Below are 23418 nucleotides of genomic sequence, written 5' to 3'. Positions count from 1 at the left end.
TGCGCATCCAGACGCATGATGAAACTCAGCTGCCCCCTACCTGTTATCTCGAACTATTTTCTGTTTCCCCTTCTTTATTTAAAAGTCTATTTACTCATCTTCCTTCCTTTACTAATCCAAACAACATAAAAAAAAAGTAGGCTAAGAAAAAAAGTGGGGGGAGGAGGAGGGAGCCGTATGAAAACTGCAATCGTGGGCTGGGTGCTCCAAGTCCGTAGACTTGCATCGTTTTCCAGCGTAAATAAAATGGTTATGTAATGGCTTCCTAAAGAAACCATCGATATGGGACAAGGTTTGTTCCACTGTACGAATTTTTTGCGATTTTTCCACCAAGTTTTATGAAAAACGATTGTGCAGTTTCGGCTGCCCAGAGCAGACACACACACACACATACACACACACACACACACACACACACACACACACACACGCCTAGCGCTATAGTATATTAGATATTAGATACTGCATCCTGTTGGACAGATGAGGTAACCAATTGCGGGACAGGCCTCTAACGCCGTAATGTTCAAGCTTTCAAAGGAGGATTGTATGGTCGACAGTATCGAAGGCCTTAGAGAGGTCCAAGAATATACCGACTGTGTTATCTGACTGTCATCAAAGGAATTTAAGATGTCATTAGTAAAGGATAGCATAGCACTCTCAGTTGACCTTCTAGCTCTAAATCCAAACTGGGAGTCTGTAAAGATGTTATTGGCATTTCAGAAGGAATTTAGTCTACTACATGCTAGTTTCTCCAGTATCTTACTCAAGGCTGGGAGGACTGATATGGGGCGGTAATTCTTGAAGAGACTTTTGTCCCCAGATTTTTTATATGCTGGGTGAACTTTAGCAATTTTCAGTTTATCCGGAAAGACACCACTCGTGAAGGAGGAGTTACAAATGTGTAGAACAGGTAGTAATAAGTGGGCTACTTTCTTAATGATACTCATTGGTATATTGTCTTCGCCTGCTGCTGCATCTTTGGACATTTTTATGATGACCAGTAATTCATCTGCTGTGACAGGGGATAAGAATAGCTCATTTTGCTGTCTGTTTTGCAGGTGGGCTCTAAATTCTTCATGATGATCAGGGATGCTCTGTGCAAGATTTTTGCCAACATTAATAGAATATTCATTTAAGTGATTGGCAATGAGGGAGGGTTCCGTTACAACTGACTCATTTATCATAAAAGCTGAGTGGGGGGCCGAAGGCTGAGTGTTCCTGTTCTGAATAGAATTTATGATATTCCAGGTTTTCTTACTGTCACCTGATGCTGACTGGAGCTTATTTGTATAATAGCTATGTTTGGCATTTCTAATTGCTTGAGTTACTCTATTTCTGATACTTCGGTTAGCATCACCGAAAGTCATGGGTCTTTTTGCAAATTTCCTTTGGAGTTTGTGTTTTTCTTTTATCATTATCTTAATTTCGCTTGTGATATAGGGTTTCAAAATGGATATAGTTTTCACTGACTTAGTCTTGAGCATTTATCAAAGCAAGCATTGAAGATGCAAGAGAAGTTGCAGCTGTTCACGTTAGGGTTGTCGGAGGCATAGACAGGATCCCAGTTAGCATTCATTAGGTTGTTTTCATAAAGGAGCATGTTGTCGGTGCAGTAGTCTCTGTAATGTATTGAGACTCTCCTAGACCTTTCAGGTCTTGTGGCTGCTTTATACATGGCAAAAACTGGGAAGTGATCTGAGATATTGTTATAAATAATTCCACTTGCAAGATTGTTAGGAGTGTTGTTCGTCCAGAGATGATCTATCACAGTGGCAGAAGTGGCAGTTACTCTAGTGCAGTGGTTCTTAACCTGGGGGGCGTCACTAATTTCCAGGGGGGGGCGCAAGCCCAGGGAAAAAGTAGGAATTTCTCGAATTATAATTATAGTTTTTATTCTCTTAACAAGAGCGTGGGCTAATATTGAGAAGTTTATGAAAAAATGCAAAAGTATCGCCTTATAACTTTAGTTTTCTATAGGCTACTTTTTTTACTTAGGGCCTACCATTTTCTGTACTTATTGACCCCCCTCCCTATCCCTCGAAACCCATGGGGGGGGGGGGTTAACTCGTCCTGGACCTGTATACTGCTCGTTGGTGACTGGTGAGCCCCGTTCTCTCCCAGTCTTCTGCACACGTCCGTGGCAATAATTCCTCTCACATTTATTCAGTTAAAGCTGTTGAGGTATATTTTATCCCAGTTGTTATATTTACCTAAAAATAGTAAGCAGCCATAACTTTATTGGTGAATTGTGAACACACATGTGTTGCTCTGTTTGTTATTCGCAAGTTTTGAATTCCTTTTGTATTTTATCAGAAGTTGGTGGTGCTTAAAATCATGTGGTGGTAACAGGTGGTTATGGTAAAGTTGTATTTATGATGACATTGATTTGTTTCTTAATAATCATGTGTTTATGATCATGATGTGTTTACTATAATGTTGTGGTGTTCATATTTACTTAATAATTATGTGGTGGTGTTTATGCTCATGTAGTGGTGCTTATGATCATGTTGTGATCATTGATGTTTGTTAATAATCATGTGGTGTTTATGATCATGTGATGTTTGTTAATGATATGGTGGTGTTTATGATCATGTATGATTGTAGTCACTTGTAGTGTTTACGAACTTTACGATCATATGTTTGTTATTGATCATGTGGTTGTGATTATCATGATGTTGTGGTGTTCATGAGCACGTGGTGAGGTTTATCTTACCTTACACTTGCCTTGTGTTTTGTTCACAGATTTGTGTTGTCCACTGCACATCAAATAATTCGCAATGAGTGCAAAGAAGCGGAAGTATCTTGAATATATTCGATTTGGATTCGTGTCTCTCCAAAAGGGTGACACAGAGGTCCTCCAGTGTGTGATATGTTACAAGACTCTGAGCAATGATGGAATGCGGCCCTCACGCTTGGAACGCCACTTAAGGACAACACATCCTGCTCTAGCTGACAAGCCCAAGGCATTCTCTGAAACAAAAAGACACTCCTTGAAGCAAGTTAAGTTGGACGGCAGTTTGGCATTTCGGCAACAAACTTCAAAGGTTGTTGAGGCTTCTTATGAGATCGCCATGTTGATTGCAAAGAGCAAGAAGAGCCATAGCATCGGAGAGTTTCTCATAAAACCAAGCATACTCCGTGCAGCAGCAGCAGAACTCGTTCTGGGGAAAAAGAGTGCAAACAAGCTTTCCCAAATTTCACTATCAAATGATACAGTCAAGGAAAGCATCGATGAATTGTCTCAAGACACCAAAGATCAAATTCTCGTCCAAGTAAGAGATTCTCCTGTTTTTGCCATCCAGTGTTCTCAGCTACTGATGTATGCTCGTTTCGTGTCAGGCAACAGTGTAAAAGAGGAAATGCTGTTCTGTCACCCCATGGAAAGTTGTACAGCAGCAGCAGCTATTTTTCATGATGTATCAAACTTCTTTCAGGAAAACCAACTTTCGTGGGACTCGCTGGTAGGGGTGTGCACTGATGGAGCTCCAGCCATGCTTCGTCTGCAGTCTGGATTCATTACAATGGTGAAAGAAAAAATCCGTCTGTTGTAGGTACACACTGCATACTTCATCGTGAATCCTTAGTATCCAGAACTTTATCTGCTGAAAAGAAGGATGTCCTGAACGTGGCTATCAAGGTAGTCAACTTTATCAAAGCTGGAGCCTTAAACAGTCGTCTCTTCAAACTGCTGTGTAAGGATATGGAATCTGAACATGAAACCTTACTTTTTCACACGAACGTACGATGGCTATCAAAGGGGAACATGCTTGGACGGCTTTATGAACTACGAGAAGAAGTAGTAATATTTCTTGATTCGAAGCAGAAGGCAGATCTCCATGACAAGTTAAGGCTTTCAGTTATCTCTAGCTTACCTGGTGGACATCTTCGAAGCGTTGAATGCTCTCATCCTTAAACCACAAGGGAAAAACATCAACATCATCAGGCACCACGACACCATTCGAACCTTCATGGCCAAACTCGATCTCTGGAAGTGTCGAATTCAGCAGGGAAATACCACCAGTTTTAGTAACTTGGATTCTGCTCTCATTCACGGTAACTTTGATTCTGAGTTAAAGAAACAAATAATCACTCATCTAACTGACTTGAAAACAGAATTCATCAGATACTTCCCAGAGATAGATGAGAAGCGTGAAGCCTGGAAATTCATCAGGAACCCATTTCAATGTAAAGTAGCTGATACTTCGGATGAAATGCAAGAGGAGTTTCTTGAGTTGAAGTTCAACTCCACAGCTAAGGAAGACTTCAAAGAACTGGATCTTGAGACGTTCTGGGTCAAGTACCTTCCTGTTTACCCTCTGATCTCACATCAGGCTCTTCGGATTCTAACTATGTTCGGATCCACGTATCTTTGTGAAGCTGCATTTTCCAAGCTCGTTGCTGTCAAGACCAATTTCAGAAACAGGCTGAACGTTGAAGGGGATTTACGTTGTGCACTCTCTGGCATTCAACCACGCATTCAAGATCTAGTGGCTAAGAAGCAGTGTCAAGTATCTCACTAATTTATACTCAATAACAAGACTAAAAACACAATAATTTTAATTTTTCTTTAAAATCTGGGAGGGAATTTTATTCATAGATGCAAGGGGGGCGTGGAGGGAAGGACCAATTCCTAGAGGGGGCGTGGTAGTAAAAAGGTTAAGAACCACTGCTCTAGTGGGTTTGGTTATAGTGTTGAAGAAGAGTTTAGAATGACAGGTAGCAAGAAAGTCTGATACTGAGGTGTCGGTTTCTGATTTTAATAGATCGAGGTTGAAATCTCCTGTAATGTAGCAACGTTTCCTCTCTGAACTTATAATAGGATAAGCTCCATAAATTTATCAAGAAAATTCCTTACATTAGTATGGGGTCTTCTGTAGATTACTCCTACTAGGATATTTCGTGTGTCGTTATAAAATTCAATGAAAACACTCTCCATGTACTCCTCCTGATCCTTTAAATCATATCTTACAGAAGTGGTATACTTGATATCAACATATATGGCGACACCACCACTGTGTCGTGACGTGTTGACGCAGTGTCTATAATAATTAGGAATGTTATGAAAATATTCAATATCGTTAGTGAGTTTGGTCTAACAGAAACCAAGTACATCAAATTTGTGGGCAATAGAAGATAAACACTGATCTAAAAAGGTATCTAGATGAAGGGAAATACTGCTGATGTTATGGCTAATCAAGCAGAAGGAATGAGGTAGTAGAAGACTAGAACTAAACTCGGGAGAGTCAAGAAAGCAATAGTTACAGTTGGGGTTGGTGTAACCCAGTGAGTTTTGTAGAAAGACATCAGGATCGATATGAGGAAGTATTGTGTCACCACGGGTAAATGGGGTGTAACACATACGATCTACCACATCTAAGGGAATGACACTAGCATTATCATTGTGGGAACATTGATACTGATTAAGAAACAGTAAAAACTCAGGGTCACTGAGGTGTGAAAAAAGGAAGATCTATGAAAATTATAATAGTGAGGGGGGGTAACGTACTCACAAGTGCTACAACCAACAGAATTAGGATGACCGGTACTGCTGAGGGTGATTCCCAGATAGAGTGGCGGGTGCGCCTGTCACTCGGTTTTGAGTGTTGCTGGTTTCCACTGCAAAGGGTAGACGTGAAGAAACCGTTAAAAGTTTGTTGTCATCGTGGTCTTCATGTTGGATGGGATGGAAGTAACTAATTAATAACAATAGACCCGTAAATTGGTAAAAACAAAATGTGACCAAACAAATGATAATGGTGGAGGCGACGGCTAACACCAGAAGTAGGTGTTCGATTACGTTCATTTTTTCCACAGATGTTTTTTGGATGATAGTGAGTAATAAAAACGATATGACAATGCACAAAACCTAACAGAATCTGGCTTAACCAAGCTAACCAATGAAATCTACCTCACCATACCTAACTTCCTAACCAGCAGTTCTCTGCCGCATTTTAAACATTTGCACACCCAGTGAGACGACTACCTTCAGTCTGTTTAGAGAACTAAAGTGGAGCCCAGTTATAAGCACAGTGTCGCTTGTGAAATTTATAGTTGCTGGACTTAGGCAATATTATAGATAAAATATCTGGACTTCCTGCCTGGACCCTCTGGTCGGTTATTTTCGTATCTGCGCAGGCGCAGTGCGAAGAGCGTGACGTTGAATGACGTGGTAGTGACGTCGTTGCCTCTCCATCTCGCCTGTGACCGAACACAAGCATTGCACAATGCCTGGGGAGAGTGGTGGGCAGAAACCTATGAAGGCTTTGGCTAAAGAAGAAAAGATTGCCCTACTGAACAACTTAGAAGACGACCTGAGGCTTTCAAGTAGTGAATCAGAAGCAGACAATCCGCGGCCAACAACAATAGAAGTGATAGACAATTTTCAAGAAGTGATTAGTAAGAAAGAAAAGAAGAGGAGGCGAAGAAAAGTGAAGGAAGCGACAGTGATGAGATCATGAATGATAGGAAGAAAAGGACGACACACACAGAAGGAAGCAGAAAGAATTCAACTGGGAATAAAACACAGCAGGTCTTGACTGAATCCAACACCCTTCAACAGTCAGACCCCAGTGATTATGACAGTGACGGTAATGTTTCTATGGGAAACACTAGCCACAGTGGAAACAGCAATGCCATGGACCCTATCACCATGCCCTCTGCCAAACAAACAAGTAAGCTGAATCTCCACTTTCCCAAGGACTCATTAAAATTTGTCGAGGATCGGTTTAATTGGATGATGAAGTACTGCAGACAGCATGGTCCCAACATTCAATTCCGACAAGGTAAGAACCGGAACTTTATCAAGTGTCAGACTCCTGAAGTCTATAAAACCCTTAGTACTGTTGGCTTTGACGGGGTTGTCCTAGTGGCCCCTCCAGCAGACGCTGATGAATGTTGCCACATCCTAGTGAAACGATTCCCCCTATACGCTGACATCGAAGATGCACGTGACTTTAATTCTAATATACTCAGTATACGTCGACATTACCGGGGACACACTCCACAAGCTGCTGTTATTGTCAAGTGGAAGGGAAGGGTATGTCCAACCACTGTGGAAGCCCATCCAATCCTTCCACCACTTTATGCAGAGCCCTATCATCCTGGGCCTGCATTTTGTGTTATCTGCTCTCATTGGGGTCACACCTTCACTGCCTGCTGCCGACGTGATCGTCCTAGATGTCGCTTCTGCTCACGTAACCACAACTCCGCCGCCTGTGCCCAGAAAATCAAAGACCACCTTAATAGGGGTGGTGTGGGCTATGTAGTTGAGCCCAGGTGCTGTAACTGTGGCGGCCGGCACAATGCTGACTCACGGCAGTGCCCCAGTCGCCCTTCTGTCCCAGGGGAGAGGCCTCCCCAAGGGCTGCGTCTACCACAACGCCCCCCTCAGTCTACTGGGTCACCTGCCCCTGCCTGGCTTCACCAGGCTGCACCACAACAGCACCTACCATTCCCTAACTCAACCACTACTGAGCCTCCTCCCCGTCTCTACTCTGACGCTATCAAGCCTCGTGTTCCCACCAGTTCCCCCCCACAACCCCGTCGCTACTCTGACGCAGTCAAGCCTTGTGCCGCCACCAGTGCCCCCCCACAACCCCGTCTCTACCCTGACGCTGTCAAGCCTTGTGCCGCCACCAGTGCCCCCCCACAACCCCGTCTCTACCCTGACGCTGTCAAGCCTTGTGCCGCCACCAGTGCCCCCCCACAACCCGTCTCCAGTGACATGACACAGATCATGTCCCTCTTCCAAGAATTTACCAGTCATGTTGAGAAACTCTTGGTTACACTCTGTACCGCCATCTCCGACCTACACCGCCAACTCCTGCCCTTTGCTGCCACCCAGTCACTCCCCTCTTTTGGTTTGACACAAGCTGGTAGTCCCCCTGTGAGCCCCCCCTGCTCACAGGTTGTGTGTACTGGGGCCCCCGAGCCAAGCCCTGCCTCATCTTTACGTCACGTGGTGCCTCAACCTGTCTACCCACCTCAAGCCTCGCCTGCTCCTGTGTCTGTGCTGTCTCCACCAGGGCTACCTATTGGACCTGAGGACTCCACCCCCGGCTACCCATACTCCACCGACATGCCGGCACCTAAGGCCCATCCGTCCACGTCAGGGGTAATCAGTCTAATACACCACAATGGATAGCAACGCTACAGGACTGCAGGTACTCACCTGGAACATAAACGGCTTGCAAAGCAAGTTTGGTGCCCTCAAAACCTACGTCTACACTGAAGACGTCGACGTGCTGTGCCTCCAAGAAACGCGGTGTGCTGCTGGTACCTATGTGCTCAGTGGCTACACATGTGTTGAGAGCCCATCCACTCCTGTTCTCCGCATCGACGGACTACCACGAAGCCATGCACGTGGACTACGGATCTACGTCAAGAAGGATGTCCCCTACCAACCTCTCGACGTCCCCCTTGATGACGACACCACCGACGCACATGCCATCACAATCACACTAAAAGGTATGTCCCTCAATATTGTCAATGTCTATGTGCCTCCCTCCACCCGTACTGTACCTATCCTACCACACCATATCACCTCCACCCCCACCCTCCTTGTGGGGGACCTCAATGCCCGTCACCCTAGTCTCGGCTCCCAGGGGCCCCACTCAAACTCCCGGGGTAACTCCTGGGTCCCCTACCTACAAACCACTGATGACCCTGTACGTCTTCTCTGCCCTCCATCACCCACCCACATCGGGGGAGGGAAACTTGACTACATAGCTCTCTACTCTGACCCTCACCGCCCACACTCCACCCGCATCCTCCACTCCCCCCACAGTGACCATTTCCCTATCCACACTACCCTCCAGTATGTGAGAATACCCGTTCCACCCAAGGGCCCTAGGCTCAGCCTACCCCCTGCCAACATACCTGCCTTCATCACTACCATTGCTGAATAGTTTCAGGGTTACACTGTCACCACCGCAGACCAACTCTACCTTGATCTGTCCAAACAATGCACTGACCTCCTCCGCCCTGTCCCAAAACACCGCCGCCCTAACCGCCAACCCAGGAGTCAGTGGAACGTTAACCGTGACCCTCATGTTAAGTCTATCCGAGTATGGCACCGAATAGCAGTCGACCAGTGGAAGAAATCTCCCAGCTCCCCTGACTCTCTACGCTTCCTGATGCGCACAAATAAAGAGCTCCAATCTGCCATCACTCTCGCACGAGAGAAGCAGTGGTTTGATTTTGCTTCTTCTATTGACCAGTGTACATCTATAGGTGATATATGGCGCACCATTAACCGTGCCCGGGGCACCAACGCGAGACCCGCGCTCCACCCCAGACCAGCTGCCCGAGCTCAGGCGCTCTCCCAGACGTGGCAGGAGGCCGCCTCCATTGATGCGCTACCACCCGCTGTACGAGACCTCACCCTCGCACTGCAACCACAACGCCGACAGCGCATCTTTGAGTACCAAGACCTATTTGCAGACACTGACGTGCCTTTCACACAGTGTGAACTACTAAATGCTGTTAAGCGAGGTCGGTCCACCGCCCCAGGCGATGATGGCGTCACATATGATGTGTTAAATGCCCTTATTGCCACCCCTGGTAACCCCCTCCTCTGTCTATTTAACCTCTCTTTTGATACTGGTCAACTGCCTCACTTATGGAAGACTGCCACCACCATCCCAGTCCCTAAACCAGGCAGACAAGATGAATATCGTCCAATATCCCTCATCTCCTGCTTCTCAAAGATGATGGAGCGCATGATACGCCACCGCCTCCACTGGAAAATTGAAGCCCATCTGCACCCTGACCTCTATGGTTTTCGCCCCGGAAAGAGTACTGCTCACTGCATCGCTCACTACATGGCAAACACCTCCGCCAAAACCTCCCTCTTCGTCGACTTCAAGGGTACTTTTGATAAAGCCAACAGTGAAGTGATCCTTGAGGGCCTCACTCACATGGATGTGAAGGGCAAACTCCTCACGTGGATTGCTGACTACTTCTCCCATCGACAGGCCCGTGTCCGTTTTCAGGGCCACTACTCTAAGATCAGGGACCTTGATCTTGGCACGCCTCAGGGAGGTGTACTCAGCCCTACACTCTTCAATGTTCTCATGAACTCCATCTGCCGTCTCAACGTCATCTTTGCTGAGCGCGCCCTAGACGGTCACATCATAAGCTACGCTGATGATATTCTCCTCCAAATTACTACAGCGCAACATGAACAACCTATACTCTCCACGTTCGCCCGGACCTGTCAAACACTCGGGCTGGTCATCTCACACACTAAAACCAAGTTCATCTCACGCTTCCGGCGTCAGACACCACTGACTCTGCAAGGACAAGACATCGATCAAGTACACACCTACAGGTACCTTGGTCTACCTGTGCGAGCCACTACCAGAGCCACCACCTCCGCTGTCGCCGCCCACGTCATCTCCCAGTGCCGCCAACGAACGAGGCCCCTCCAGTCCCTCACTCACGGCCTCAAAGGAGCCTCTGTCAGGGTCCTACGTCTCATGTACATTACCATCGTCAGAGCTGTCATAGATTATGCCTCTCCTGTCCTTGTAGTTGCCTCCCAGCGCAAGAAACAAAGCACAGAGAAAATGCAAAACAGAGCGATGAGACTCATCCTAGGCTGCCCTATGACCACCAGAATAGAAGTCATGCAGCGCGAACTAATCCTGCTTCCCGTCTGCGATCGAATTACTGCTCTCAATGCCATCCTTGGTGTTAAACTTCTTCGCAGTGAGCAACCGACTCCCCTGTCGCGCTCACTGAACTCACATCTTAACACCCTCCTGCGCCGGCCTGTCCCCATTACTTTCCCCCCTCCCTCTCAACTCTGGCCCGTCCACACTGCTGCTGACATCCTGCGTTATCACCTCTACACCCCCTCGACCTCTCTCCCTCCCGAGTACACTCATCCGCCTCTCCCGCCGTGGACTTTCCCGTATGTTGATGTTGTCGTCCACACCTTCCCTGGTCGTAAATCCATCCAACTGAGGTATATGCTCAAACTTAACTGCCTTGAGCAGATTAATGATGTCGCCTCCTCTCTAAAGACCTCCCACCCTCCTATCCTCGTCTTCTGTGATCGGTCTGTTACCACGCTGGGCAGCGCTGGGGCAGCTGCGTGGATTCCTGAGCGCCAGGCCTGCAGGAAAATCAGGGTCCACGACTGGGCCTCCTCCACTGATGCTGAAAGCATAGCCATCCTCGTGGGCATTCATGAGGGGGCGACCTATGCTCCCACTGAACGCCGGAACCTCCTTATAATCAGTGACAGCACTTCTGCGCTAGCGAGGCTCAAATTACCCTCCCCCTCCTCCTCTGCCGCCCAACACACCCTAGCCGCCGTTGCCGGACTAGAACAAACTGATGACATCCGTGTCAAGTTTATTTGGATCCCGTCACATATAGGAATAACTGCCTGTGACACTGTTGATCGGCTTGCCAAAGAAGCTACACAAGAAGAAGATATTGAAGCCACTCTCGCCCTCTCCCTGAATCATCTCAAATCTCGCATACACGCCACACAACGAGAGGCATTCAACGAAAATTGGACACACCTGAAACAACGGGGTAGCATCACACTATGCCACTATGACGCTGTAACCGGTGACGACAACCGCCATTACAAAGAGTATCAATCCCTTACTCGATCTCAACAGCTTATATACATGAGACTGCGCCTTGGGTACAGGTACCTATGGGAGTACATTGGCAACCCTGAGCCTCACCGCACTGTTTGTAAACTTTGTGGCCAACCCGACTCTCACACCCTCTCTCACTACATCCTCACTTGCCCTATAACCCCCAGACCAGATATCCCTCCTCCTAGTCACAGGCCTGGCATTTGACATTATTAGGGACCTGCCACTCTTTGCCATAAACAGATGAAATGTACCGGGAACTTTCCCCCCACACACTCATCATTCTCTCACTTTATGGAACTTGACAAAACCTATGACCCTTCAGGCTTTTACGCCCTTAATGTACGAGTCATAAAGGCAAGTATGAACTTTTCATACTTCCCAGATGGGCGCTATAAACGCTTCTGCGCTTCAACTTGCACAGGATGTAAGGGGGTGCCCAATAAACTAGCCCCCTCGGGGGGCAAATCTGAAATCTGAATCTGATTTGCACACCTACCAACTAGTCCATGTTGACAGGTGAACTCTTGAGGATGGTCTGCATCCTCTACATGCACATATAAATTGCGATATGATACCGAACAGGACGCGATAAAAACGCCATTGAAAAACAACCTGACTTTCTTCTCCAGCAGTCCTCTTAGAGGAAGAACAATATGTATAGAAACATACGGTTCACTATCAATACTATGAGATTCCAATCTAACACAGAATGGGTTCAAGAACGAAATGCGTTTAGAGAAAAAAGAAAGGGATTTGTGCAACCTATAAACACGAGAATCAGGAAAGTGAAACCTATAAAATTGTGGTTAACTTTTAAACTCTTCAACCTGTTTATCTCTTAATTTCTTATTTCATTCATTTTCTCCATTAGTTCTGTCTAGTTATTTCATTTCCTACAGTTACTTTATAACCACTGACCTTTGGTAGCATGGCCAGGGTTTGAGCACATGGGTTCTGTAATTCTGGTATCAAGCTATTAGACAAGAATAAAGGTAGATACTGAGGGAAAATGATACCCCTAACATACTCTAAAAAATCTTTTATTAATATGAAATTAAATTTGGTTAAAGATGTCATTAACATACAACTACAAGGATCAACTCCTTGGCTTTACCCATCTACAATTCCAGTTAGATACTCTCGCTTCTTGCATCATTACTGGTTGCACATTTAAAAGAACACACCACATGGCAGGCTTATATATGGCACCTTCACTAAAACTCAGTTGGGAGTACATATGAATGATGTACTCACAACCCGCATAATAAGCGTTATTACTGGTAACATCAATATTTATGGGTTTATATTCAACATGGGAGAACTATATTTCTGCTAGTTATCCATGTAAACGCCCAATGAGCGACTGTGGGATAATCAGACCCTTGCACGTAGGACTCGATTGTTCGTTATTCGGTCAAAACCTGCAGAGAGTAAATTACATATGTTACATATGAGATAATTAATTCATTCGTACGTTCCTTCACTATTAACAACTACTGTTAACGCTCATAGGAGCGTTATTGGTTTGTTGTTGGAGAAATAAACCCTCAAAGTTGAATCGTACCATATAATTCGGTCAAAACCTGTTAAAGAACAATTCACATATAACAAATGCTGTTATCTCAGGACACATAGTATGAATAATACAATCAATATACAGTACATAGCCTGTTAACATCTTAAATATAACTCACATGTTACATCTGTTGATACATCAGGAGACAAGTTGTATAATATGATCAAATTACAGTACTATTACGAACCACGCCATCTATTGTGTCATGATCTAACTACCCAGCATTACCTAGCAACGCCATCTAGGGACGCGACCCGAGTATGACTAGTCTTAGTCACCACTCCGGGTTTCCTTTCTCCATATCCTGGTTGTTGCGTCACCTCCTCCAACCCTTCCTCATCAGCTACGGATTGAGGAGAGTTCAGTTCACTCTGGGAAGTGACCACACTCGGATTACCTATTCTGGAAACCTACGGCACAGTGACTACCTACCATCTTCTTCAATACTCAGCCCTACTCGTCAGACACTTCAGCACCACACTTGAGTATTGCAACCCTATATTACCTCCAACCTCCACTTGCTTCAGATTGTTGTATGTTGTATAAATATGTATATACTGTTAAGCCAATGTTGCGTATGTTTAAGTTAAGTATGGTTAAGGGTAAATTATAGAAAGCTGGATATTTTGTTAAGGAATTTATTATACTTTATTATACACAACAAAAACTCTCATCCTTTGTCTACCCTTTTATAGTCCGATTGTCTTTGTTTGTTTAGTTTTTTATTGTTGTTGCCTGTTGGGATCTGGGTAGACTTTTAACTATATTCTAAACCAGTTTCTAAATCCCCAACTCGCAACAAATGGCGACCGTGACAGGATCCGACCTTAAGTGCCATATTTCTTCCCCCTTGTTACTCCTTGTTCATTATTCCTCCCAGTCACTTCTGTTCACAATTGCTTTACGGTGGTTTAAAGTTCCCTTCATATGTGTGTGCATATATTGGTATTATCGTACAGTAAGAGTGACAGACGTAGGATATTAGGTTCCGAGTGTCATAAGGCTTACCTGTCATTACATGTAGGCAGTCATGTAGTAAGTCTTATCGAGTGTAGGGAAGAATCCAGATCTGTTTAATGCCGTACCCTCGCTCCAGAGTAGGCTGTTCCATAGTCACTAGTTTAGGGTGAAGTGATATCTTGGGACGCCCCTCTCTACCAGGACCCCATGATTATAAAGCCTCAATTATTGTTCTTCTCATTATCTCATTCGGGGTCAATAATAAAGTAACTCAAGGGTTGTTTATCCGGATCTTTATATTAATGCCGTAATACGCCCTTCCTGTTTCAAGTATCTTTCCAGGTCTCTTATCCTTATCTAAGGATCTTATCAGAAGAACAATATTCATAAGTGTAATTTCCCTAGGTATAACTTGGGTAGTTTCCGGGACTTTTTGGTTATCCACTGCCGTGATATTTTCTAGGGTAATACACTTATCTTATCTTTTTGGCCATTAGTTAATTTATCTAGTTTTCTTAACAATGACCACCTCAGGTTTTGATCTCCAGGATTTTATTGAAAATCCTTCCGTATCTAAATTACTTGTTAATATCCTGAAGAAAGAATGGAAAAGAATAGCCACCTATTACAATATCCCATATTCACAGCAAATGACTAAGTGTTAAAAAATCGGGTAATTGAGATGTTGGTTCAACAAGAAGTTTTAGAAGAATCAGCTGTTGACCAATTGGCTAGCCCTCAAGAAAAAACACAAAGAGTAGACGCCTTAGAAATAGAACGAGCTAGGTTCGAGTTCCAAATCAAAATGAAAGAACTCCAGTTGGAACAGGCCAAGTTGGAGTATGAGGAAAAGTTGGAACGGGCCAAGTTGGAGCAGGAGGTTAGACTGAAGGAACTACAGGTGAAAGAGACAGAAGTCACCTTAACATCGGAGTTTAAATAAAAAGAAGTGGCATTAAAAGAGAGACTAGCTTTTTTTAACCCTGCTAATTCTTCTTCCCTTGTTCCCGGGTTTGATGAATCCGATATGGACGGGTCATTTAGGACTTTTGAGAAAATAGCCGGGAAGAATGAGTGGCCTAAGGACCAGTGGGTGTCGGTGTTAGTTCCTAAATTATGTGGTAAGGCTCGTAGGTTTTTTAACTGTTTAGACCAGACTGATGATTATGATAACGTAAAAAAGAATATCCTCACCTCTTATGCTATCACGCCAGATAGATATCGGCAGAAGTTTCGTAAACTAACCAAAACATTTTCACACACCTTTGTTGAGTTTGCTCAAGAAAAGCTTAGGTTTTTCAAGAAGTGGTTAGAGGCTACAGAGACCTCCACATTTCAGGATTTATTAAACTTGGTAGTCCTGGAGGAGTGGAAGAGCAAGATACCATTTCACATCTTGAAGCATGTGGAGGAGCGTGGAGAGGTTAATTTAGGGCGTGCGGCTGAGGTGGCTGATGCGTACGCCTTGCTGGTGGAGTCACTGGGCAGTAGGGAACGTGGTACTTTCCAGCATGTTAGGTCCTCCTCTGATGATAACCTTGGGGACGTGAGTGGTAGGTCGAAAGGTCCCACACCTACCCCCCCTGATGCAACCAAGTTTTCTTGTTCTTACTGTAAAAAACCAGGCCATACGATCCAGTCTTGTAAACACCCAAAGTGTCGAACTTCTAAAAGTAGTTCCCTGGATCCCAAATTCAAACCAATAGCAACCACCAATGTGGAAAGGCCCCATCAGGATCTCTTCTCTTCATTCACCTATGAGGGAAAAATTTCAATCATAGAGGGGTCTCGTTCTTTCCGTATCTACAGCATTTACTAATGAGAGTGTTCTAATTTCAGATCTCTCATCCCATTCTTCCTATCCCTTAGCTAAAGTGCACTTCCAATGTCCCTTAATTACTGGGGAAGTGCAAGTAGCCATTAGGAAAGCTCCAATGCCTGTGAGCGGCATTCATTTATTATTGGGTAATGACTTGGTAGGAGATCTAGTGGTTCCCAACATAAAGACAGTCGACTCTCCCTTACCTGTCAACTCCACCACTGACCTTGAAGAAACTATTCCTCACCTTTTCCCATCTTGTGCTGTCACCCGGTCACAGAGTGTGCGAAATGGCCCCTCTTCATCAAAAACCACCTCCAATATCTTCCTACCCACAGAAGATCTGTACAATAAGACCATTAGTAAGGATGAGCTCATTAAAGCCCAACAATCTGATCCATCTTTGAATAAACTTCATCATGCTGCAGTTGAGGGTAAAGATTTTAACACCCTTCCTTGTTTTTATTATCAGGAAGGGGTTTTGATAAGGGCCTATAGACCCCCTGAGCTTACCCATCTAGACACGTGGTCTGAAATACATCAAGTGGTAATTCCCTCCTCAGTCAGACCAGCATTAATTGCCCTTGCCCATGATGGTATTTCAGGACATTTGGGAATCCTGAAAACATATAAAAAGCTCCTCCAACACTATTACTGGTCTGGACTTAGGAAGGATGTGTCAAAGTACCTAAAATCTTGTCATATTTGTCAAATGGTAGGAAAACCAAATGAAAGTATACCAGCAGCTCCCATTAAGCCCATCCCAGTATTTTCTACACCATTTGAAAAGATTGTTGTGGATTGTGTGGGCCCATTACCAAAGACTAAGAAGGGAAATCAATTCCTGCTCACAGTTATGGATACCAGTACACGTTATCCTGAGGCTTTTCCCCTTAAAAGCATCACTTCAAAAAATGTAATCAAACCTCTTTTGCACCTTTTCACTTCAGTGGGCATTCCTAAAGAGATTCAATCCGATCAGGGCACCAATTTTACAAGCAATCTTTTCAAACAGGTGATGAAAGACCTCAGTGTGGACCATTGTACATCTTCGGCTTACCACCCACAATCCCAAGGTTGCTTGGAACGGTTCCATCAAACTTTCAAATCAATGCTAAAAAAATACTGTATAGAACACCAAAAGGAATGGGATGGAAGCATAGACTTGTTACTCTTTGCCATCATGGAATGTCCCCAGGAGTCATTGGGTTTCTCCCCATTTGAGTTACTATATGGGAGGCAAATTAGGGGACCCCTTAAAATAGTAAAGGAGCAGTGGTTTGACACTCCATCTATTAAGCCCGCAACAGTTTCCCAATACATTGACACTTTACGGGACAAATTAACTGATGTCAGAACCATTGCTCAGTCAAACTTTAAAAAAGTCCAAGACAAAATGGTGAAGTCCCAACCTAAATTAGTTGAAATATCATTTTCTCCAGGTGACAAAGTGTTACTCTTTCTACCCATTCCAGGCTCTCCCCTTAAAAGCAAGTTTACTGGTCCCTATATAGTTGCTAATAAACTATCTCCCCTCAACTATATAGTCCATACTCCTGATCGCAGAAAAGATTCACAACTTGTTCACATTAATCTCATGAAACTTTACCATTCCAGGCAGTCAGAGGAAGACATCCCAGAGGCTATAAGCCTACCTGTATTGCATACGGCTTTGTCAGGGCCGGAGCCGGAGACAGATAACATGGACCTATTGGAGAATTTAGACTTCCCTCTACCTAAAGAAAACCCTGCTAACAGTCACATACTCAACAACTTGGATGAGTATTTTTCTGTTCTGAATCCATCTCAAGCAAAAGATCTCACTAAGTTATTATCAACATTTCCTAAAGTCACGTCAGACCTCCCAGGGTTTTGCAATATACTTCAACATGATATTAAGCTAATCTCAGATGATGTGCAACCCATTAGGCAATCAGCATATCGGCTAAATCCACAAAAAAGAGAGATTATGAAAAAGGAGGTAGATTTTTTGTTAAAACATAACTTCGCTGAGCCTAGTACCTCCCCCTGGGCTTCACCTTGCCTTCTCATTCCAAAACCCGATAGCAGTTTTCGTTTCTGTACCGATTATCGTAAAGTGAACCAGGTCACTGTCTCAGACCCCTACCCTTTACCTTTGATTGAAGATATAATAGACAGCATAGGCTGTGCAAAATTTATTACAACGGTGGACTTGATGAAAGGATATTATCAAGTGGGACTCACGGATAGGGCAAAAATAATCTCAGCATTTATAACTCCATTTGGTCTTTTTCAGTATTTGGTTATGGCCTTTGGCTTTTCTAATGCTCCGGCCACATTCCAGAGGGTAATCAATTACCTGATTCAGGACCTAGATGGGACGTTCGCCTACCTGGATGACCTGGTGGTGGTGTCGGACGGCTGGGACGAACATCTGGTGCGTTTGGAGATACTGTTCGCACGACTGCAAGAGACTGGATTCACCATAAACCTGGCTAAATCTACTTTTGGCCGGGCCTCAGTGACTTACCTGGGACATATCGTTGGGCATGGTATGGTGAGACCCAAGGACGCAAACGTTATAGCCATCTTGTCCTTCCCCACTCCAAGGACGAGGAAGGAACTCATGCGCTTCCTGGGGATGTGCGGCTACTACCGCCGGTTCTGCAGTAACTTCTCCAGCGTGGCCGGACCCCTCACAGACCTTACCAGTTCTGCGGTCCCTTACATCTGGAACCAGAGGTGCGACCAGTCTTTCCACCGCCTCAAACCCTTCCTTGCCTCCAAGCCTGTAGTCCACCTACCTGACTACACCTTGCCCTTCCATCTGCAAATCGACGCTAGCGGTGTCGGAGTGGGGGCTGTGCTCCTACAACCCAACCCAGCCACTGATGTCCTTCACCCTGTGGCATACTACTCCGCCAAGTTGAAAAAACATCAGACCAACTACTCGACCATAGAGAAGGAGGCCCTGGCTCTGGTGTTGGCAATAAAGAAGTTTGAATGTTACCTCCAATCTCGCCCACAAGCCACCCTAGTCTTCACCGACCATAACCCACTCACGTTCATCCAAATCAACAAGACATCCAACCAGCGAATCCTACGCTGGGCTCTCCTCACCCAGCCCTATAATCTACAAGTCCGGCAAATAAAGGGGGTGGACGACCTGATTGCGGACTCCTTATCCCGAGCTCCAGTGGAAATGCAGCAGCTACTCTCCAGACGCACCAGGTGATCACCTCCTTATCGCCCGCCCTACGGAGGTCTTTGGAGGGGGGGGGGGATGTATTACGAACCACGCCATCTATTGTCATGATCTAACTACCCAGCACTACCGAGCAACGCCATCTAGGGATGCGACCCGAGTATGACTAGTCTTAGTCACCACTCAGGCTTTCCTTTCTCCATATCCTGGTTGTTGCGTCACCTCCTCCAACTCTTCCTCATCAGCTACGGATTGAGGAGAGTTCAGTTCACTCTGGGAAGTGACCACACTTGGATTACCTATCCTGGAAATCTACGGCACAGTGACTACCTACCATCTTCTTCAATACTCAGCCCTACTCGTCAGACACTTCAGCACCGCACTTGAGTATTGTAACCCTATATTACCTCCCACCTCCACTTGCTTCAGATTGTTGTATGTTGTATAAATATAATAATAATAATAATAATAATAATAATTAAAGGTTTATTGAAAGAGCTTGGCAGCCAGAAGGCTGAAAATATACAGTTACATATTTGGGGAATGGGTTTCGAATTATAAATAATATACAAGTAACATAAGTGATACAAATAAGATATATAATAACTAGATGGGGAAAAGCTCAAACTACAGTGCATTTCAAAATAGTGACAGTGCAAGAAGTAGGATTTACTGGGAGTGAATACGCTGGTCTATTACAAGTTTTTGATAATTTTTACAATGGTTGGGACTGGGCTGTTCTTATAGCGATCAGTTCGTGCACGTATGGGCTTGATGCGGTTGTGGTGTCGAACAGCAATTCTCAGGCTAGGGATCTCAGGTGGTAGTAGGAGCCGGTGTCGAGGATGGTGTAGAAGCTTCTTACCAAATTTGCAGATGAGGTCGTGGTGATGATCAGTGAGAGTCGAAAGGGTCAGTGTGTTGAGCACTTCTTGATATGTGGAGTAGGAAGGGGAGAGAATAATCTTGCATGCCCTCTTTTGCACTTTTTCTAGGTGTTTACGTTGTGTGGCATTTAGGGAGGAAGACCAGGTGGGGGAGGCATAGGTGAGCTTGGGAAGTATGAATGTTGTGTAAACACTGAAGAGCTAAGGTGCAGGAACTCCGAGGGACTTGAGTCGGCGGAGGAGGTGGAGACGGAAACTGGAGGATTTGACAATTTCACTGATGTGTGGTTTCCAATTTAGTTTGTTGTCTATGGTGACGCCGAGGAGCTTCGTGGAATCTACAACCTGGAGTGTGTTCGGACCTAAAGTAATGGAAGGAGGTGGGACAATGTCGGAGGAGAGGTTGATGTGCATAACCATGGTCTTGGTATGGTTGATGGTGACATGGTTGTTGGTGGCCCAGTTTTGGAGACTGTTCAATAAATCCTGAGGGGCGGTATATTTGGGAGCAGAATTGTTGACGCTGATCCCAATGGTGGAGTCGTCGACATATTTCCAGCGAGCGGGGTTTTCTCTTAGGGCATCATTGATGAGCATAAGGAAGCAGAGTGGTCCCATCTTGGTGCCTTGGGGGACGCCACAGGTGAGTGACTGAAAGGTGGAGACAGCCCCTCGGAAGTGTACAGCTTGGCGTCGGTTACTGAGGAAGTCTGTAAGCCATGGTATAAGACTTCTCCGAAGCCCGAGGTCAATAGCTTTGTTGATGATTATATTGTGGTCGACTAGGTCGAATGCTTTAGTGAAATCAATGAAGGCGACAGCTACAGATGTTTTTCGTTTCTCGAGATGGCGGTATATGTAATCGAGAAAGCTGACAAGACAGTGTATATACTGTTAAGCCAATGTTGCGTATGTTTAAGTTAAGTATGGTTAAGGGTAAATTATAGAAAGCTGAATATTTTGTTAAGGAATTTATTATACTTTATTATACACAACAAAAACTCGCATCCTTTGTCTACCCTTTTATAGTCAGATTGTCTTTGTTTGTTTAGTTTTTTTTATTGTTGTTGCCTGTTGGGATCTGGGTAGACTTTTAAATATATTCTAAACCAGTTTCTAAATCCCCAACTCGTAACAGTACATAAATATACTTATTAAAGTTATTTAGAGTTTATATTTACGTTTTTGGGTCTTGGGTTCGACCAGCGTGTTGTTTCTCCTGCAAGAATTGGTAGACTACTGTGAGCAATCGCCTCCCAATCGCAGCCCGAGGCAAGGACTATCTGTTTCATATTAGACACGTCAACAAACACGTTGTCAGCACTGCCCCCCTTCTCACCCTCTCTCTCTCATGTTTATCTTAATGTGGCGGTAACAACTACATATTATATATTTGAGTAGAGTGGGGTGTTAAACCAAATACAACTTACGTGTTTCGGGTCTAATGTAGGACTTATTAGCTCCCTGACTTGTTTGCTCACTGGACGGCTAGAGATTATCTTCTGAACCCCACAGGGAACGAGTCAACCCGAGGCGAGGACCATCTGTTTCACATTTAACACCTCAGCAAAGTTCATTGTCAGCACTGTCTCTCTTTCTCTCTCTCTATCCCTCTCTTTCTCTCTCTCCATTCTAGTTTATTTTACTGTGGCGGTAACATATCCTACTGTGGCGGTAACAATCCACAATCAGGTACAACAATAATAGGTAGGACTCAGTTGGCAGTACATATGAATGATGTACTCACAACCCACATAACAAACGTTATTATTGGTAGCATCAATATTTATGGGTTCAATACTCAACATGGGATAACTATATTTCTGCTAGTTATCCCCAATCAGGCACAACAATAATACTTTGGCCCATATATTGTAACCAACAAACGAAGAGCGTTGCTAGGTAGGTTGCAATCTGCCACACTGAGAGGGAGTTCGTCCTGCATGTTTAGTTCCCAGAGTGAGAGACTTGCTCAGTTCAATCGTGCTGAATTAACGACATCCTGCAAGCCAGCCAGCTGGTATGCAGCTACCAGTCCCCGGTAGCTGCTGGGTATTCAGCTAACACCCACTCTGTGCCTGGAGATGAGTTGATGAAGAGTCACATCTGGCAACGATACAAACGATACTTACTTACTTTAATTATACTTGGCACGTGACCATTTCACTATGTTAAAACAAGAATGGTGATATTCACAAAATTCAACTGAGTTAAACTGACTTTACATGGCAGCGGGATACAATTGTTCACATACCTGGAGATGCGTTGGGGAAGAGTCACGAGCGTGTGAGTCTTCCTTGGGACTTGCATTGGGGATTGCTGGCCACTTCGCCTTTGGGCTATTTCGGCCGGAGCTGATGTCTTCTTTCTTCTTCTTGAGGTTTCTTCTTCTAGTCTTGGTCTTCTTTCTTGCTACAACTAATCTGATGTTCTTGTTTCTTCTTTTCTTGTTATTCTTGTGTTCTTCTTGTTCTTGGTATTTTGGTTTCTTCTTTCTTCTTGTTGTTTTATTTGGGATGAATTATGGTATGAGTGAGTGATATGATAGTGAGTTACTGACAGACCAGATGAAATGGCCGGTCAGGTGACTAGTTTCTCTGTGATTTTGTTTTTGTTTTTTGTCTTTTGTTTTTTTTTGTCGTTTGTAGCCCGTGTCTTTTTGTTTGAATATGTGTTCGTGGGTGTCAGTTTTACTTGGTATATGTGCGTGTTGTATGTAATGGAAAGGTTTGTGATATGTCTCTCATGTTGTATGTTTAAATTTTTGTTTTATTCATTTTTATTTGCTTTAGGGCATGGTTACATACATATTATAAATATAAAAAGAGTTCATGCGTGTGTCATTCACAACATGCCGATAAGACGGGTCTCCTTGAGGAAGATTATCACAGCGTCACTTATGGTGACATCATCTTGCAATATATTGGGTACAGTCAGCACGAAGCCTCGCTCGTCAGCTAGCATCACCAGCTGCCGGCGTTCTGGTTCGTACTGGCTGCACTCCGTCAGAATGTGTCGGATAGAAAGAATTTTGTTGCACGTGGCACAGATAGGTGGAAAGGAGTTGTCTAAATAGGCTTTTAGGTGGGTCAAATGGGTACAATTTAACCTTAGTCTGGCGAGAACCACCTCTTCCCTCCTATTCTTTCTGTATGCTGAAAGCCAGTTTCCTATGTTAGTCTTCCAGTTGTTGTGAAGATCTAACATCGTCCAATCAAGTTGCCACTTCCCTGTTGTATATGTCTTCCCCAAGGAGAGACACGACTGACGCTCCCAGGGTACATTGGTTGTCTCCCCGAGACCCACAGTCGCTTTTGCTAGTTTGTCTGCCTGTTCATTGCCCCGAATGTTGCAATGCCCAGGCACCC

General features: G+C 44.6%; 1 protein-coding gene across 1 annotated transcript; it reads left to right on the top strand.

Moving 5' to 3' along the window:
• The first annotated feature begins 2777 nt into the window (after nucleotides 1-2777).
• LOC121870923 (SCAN domain-containing protein 3-like) lies at nucleotides 2778-12389 on the top strand. Its single transcript, XM_042372895.1, has 2 exons — nucleotides 2778-3272; nucleotides 12330-12389. Exons 1-2 carry the CDS (start codon nucleotides 2778-2780, stop codon nucleotides 12387-12389), a joined length of 555 nt encoding a protein of 184 aa, XP_042228829.1.
• The last annotated feature ends 11029 nt before the right edge of the window (nucleotides 12390-23418 follow it).

The sequence above is a fragment of the Homarus americanus genome, unplaced genomic scaffold (genome assembly GCF_018991925.1).
Source record: "Homarus americanus isolate GMGI-L3 unplaced genomic scaffold, GMGI_Hamer_2.0 scaffold52512, whole genome shotgun sequence".
Taxonomy (NCBI): Eukaryota; Metazoa; Arthropoda; class Malacostraca; order Decapoda; family Nephropidae; genus Homarus; species Homarus americanus.
This window is presented reverse-complemented; position numbering and strand designations above follow the sequence as displayed.

What these genes read in the sequence shown, in the direction of transcription:
- LOC121870923 (XM_042372895.1), top strand. Translation starts at nt 2,778, where the DNA reads ATGAGTGCAAAGAAGCGGAAGTATCTTGAATATATTCGATTTGGATTC. An exon ending in AAGATCAAATTCTCGTCCAA is followed by an intron (nt 3,273 to 12,329) that starts GTAAGAGATTCT and finishes AATCTAACACAG; the next exon opens with AATGGGTTCAAGAACGAAAT.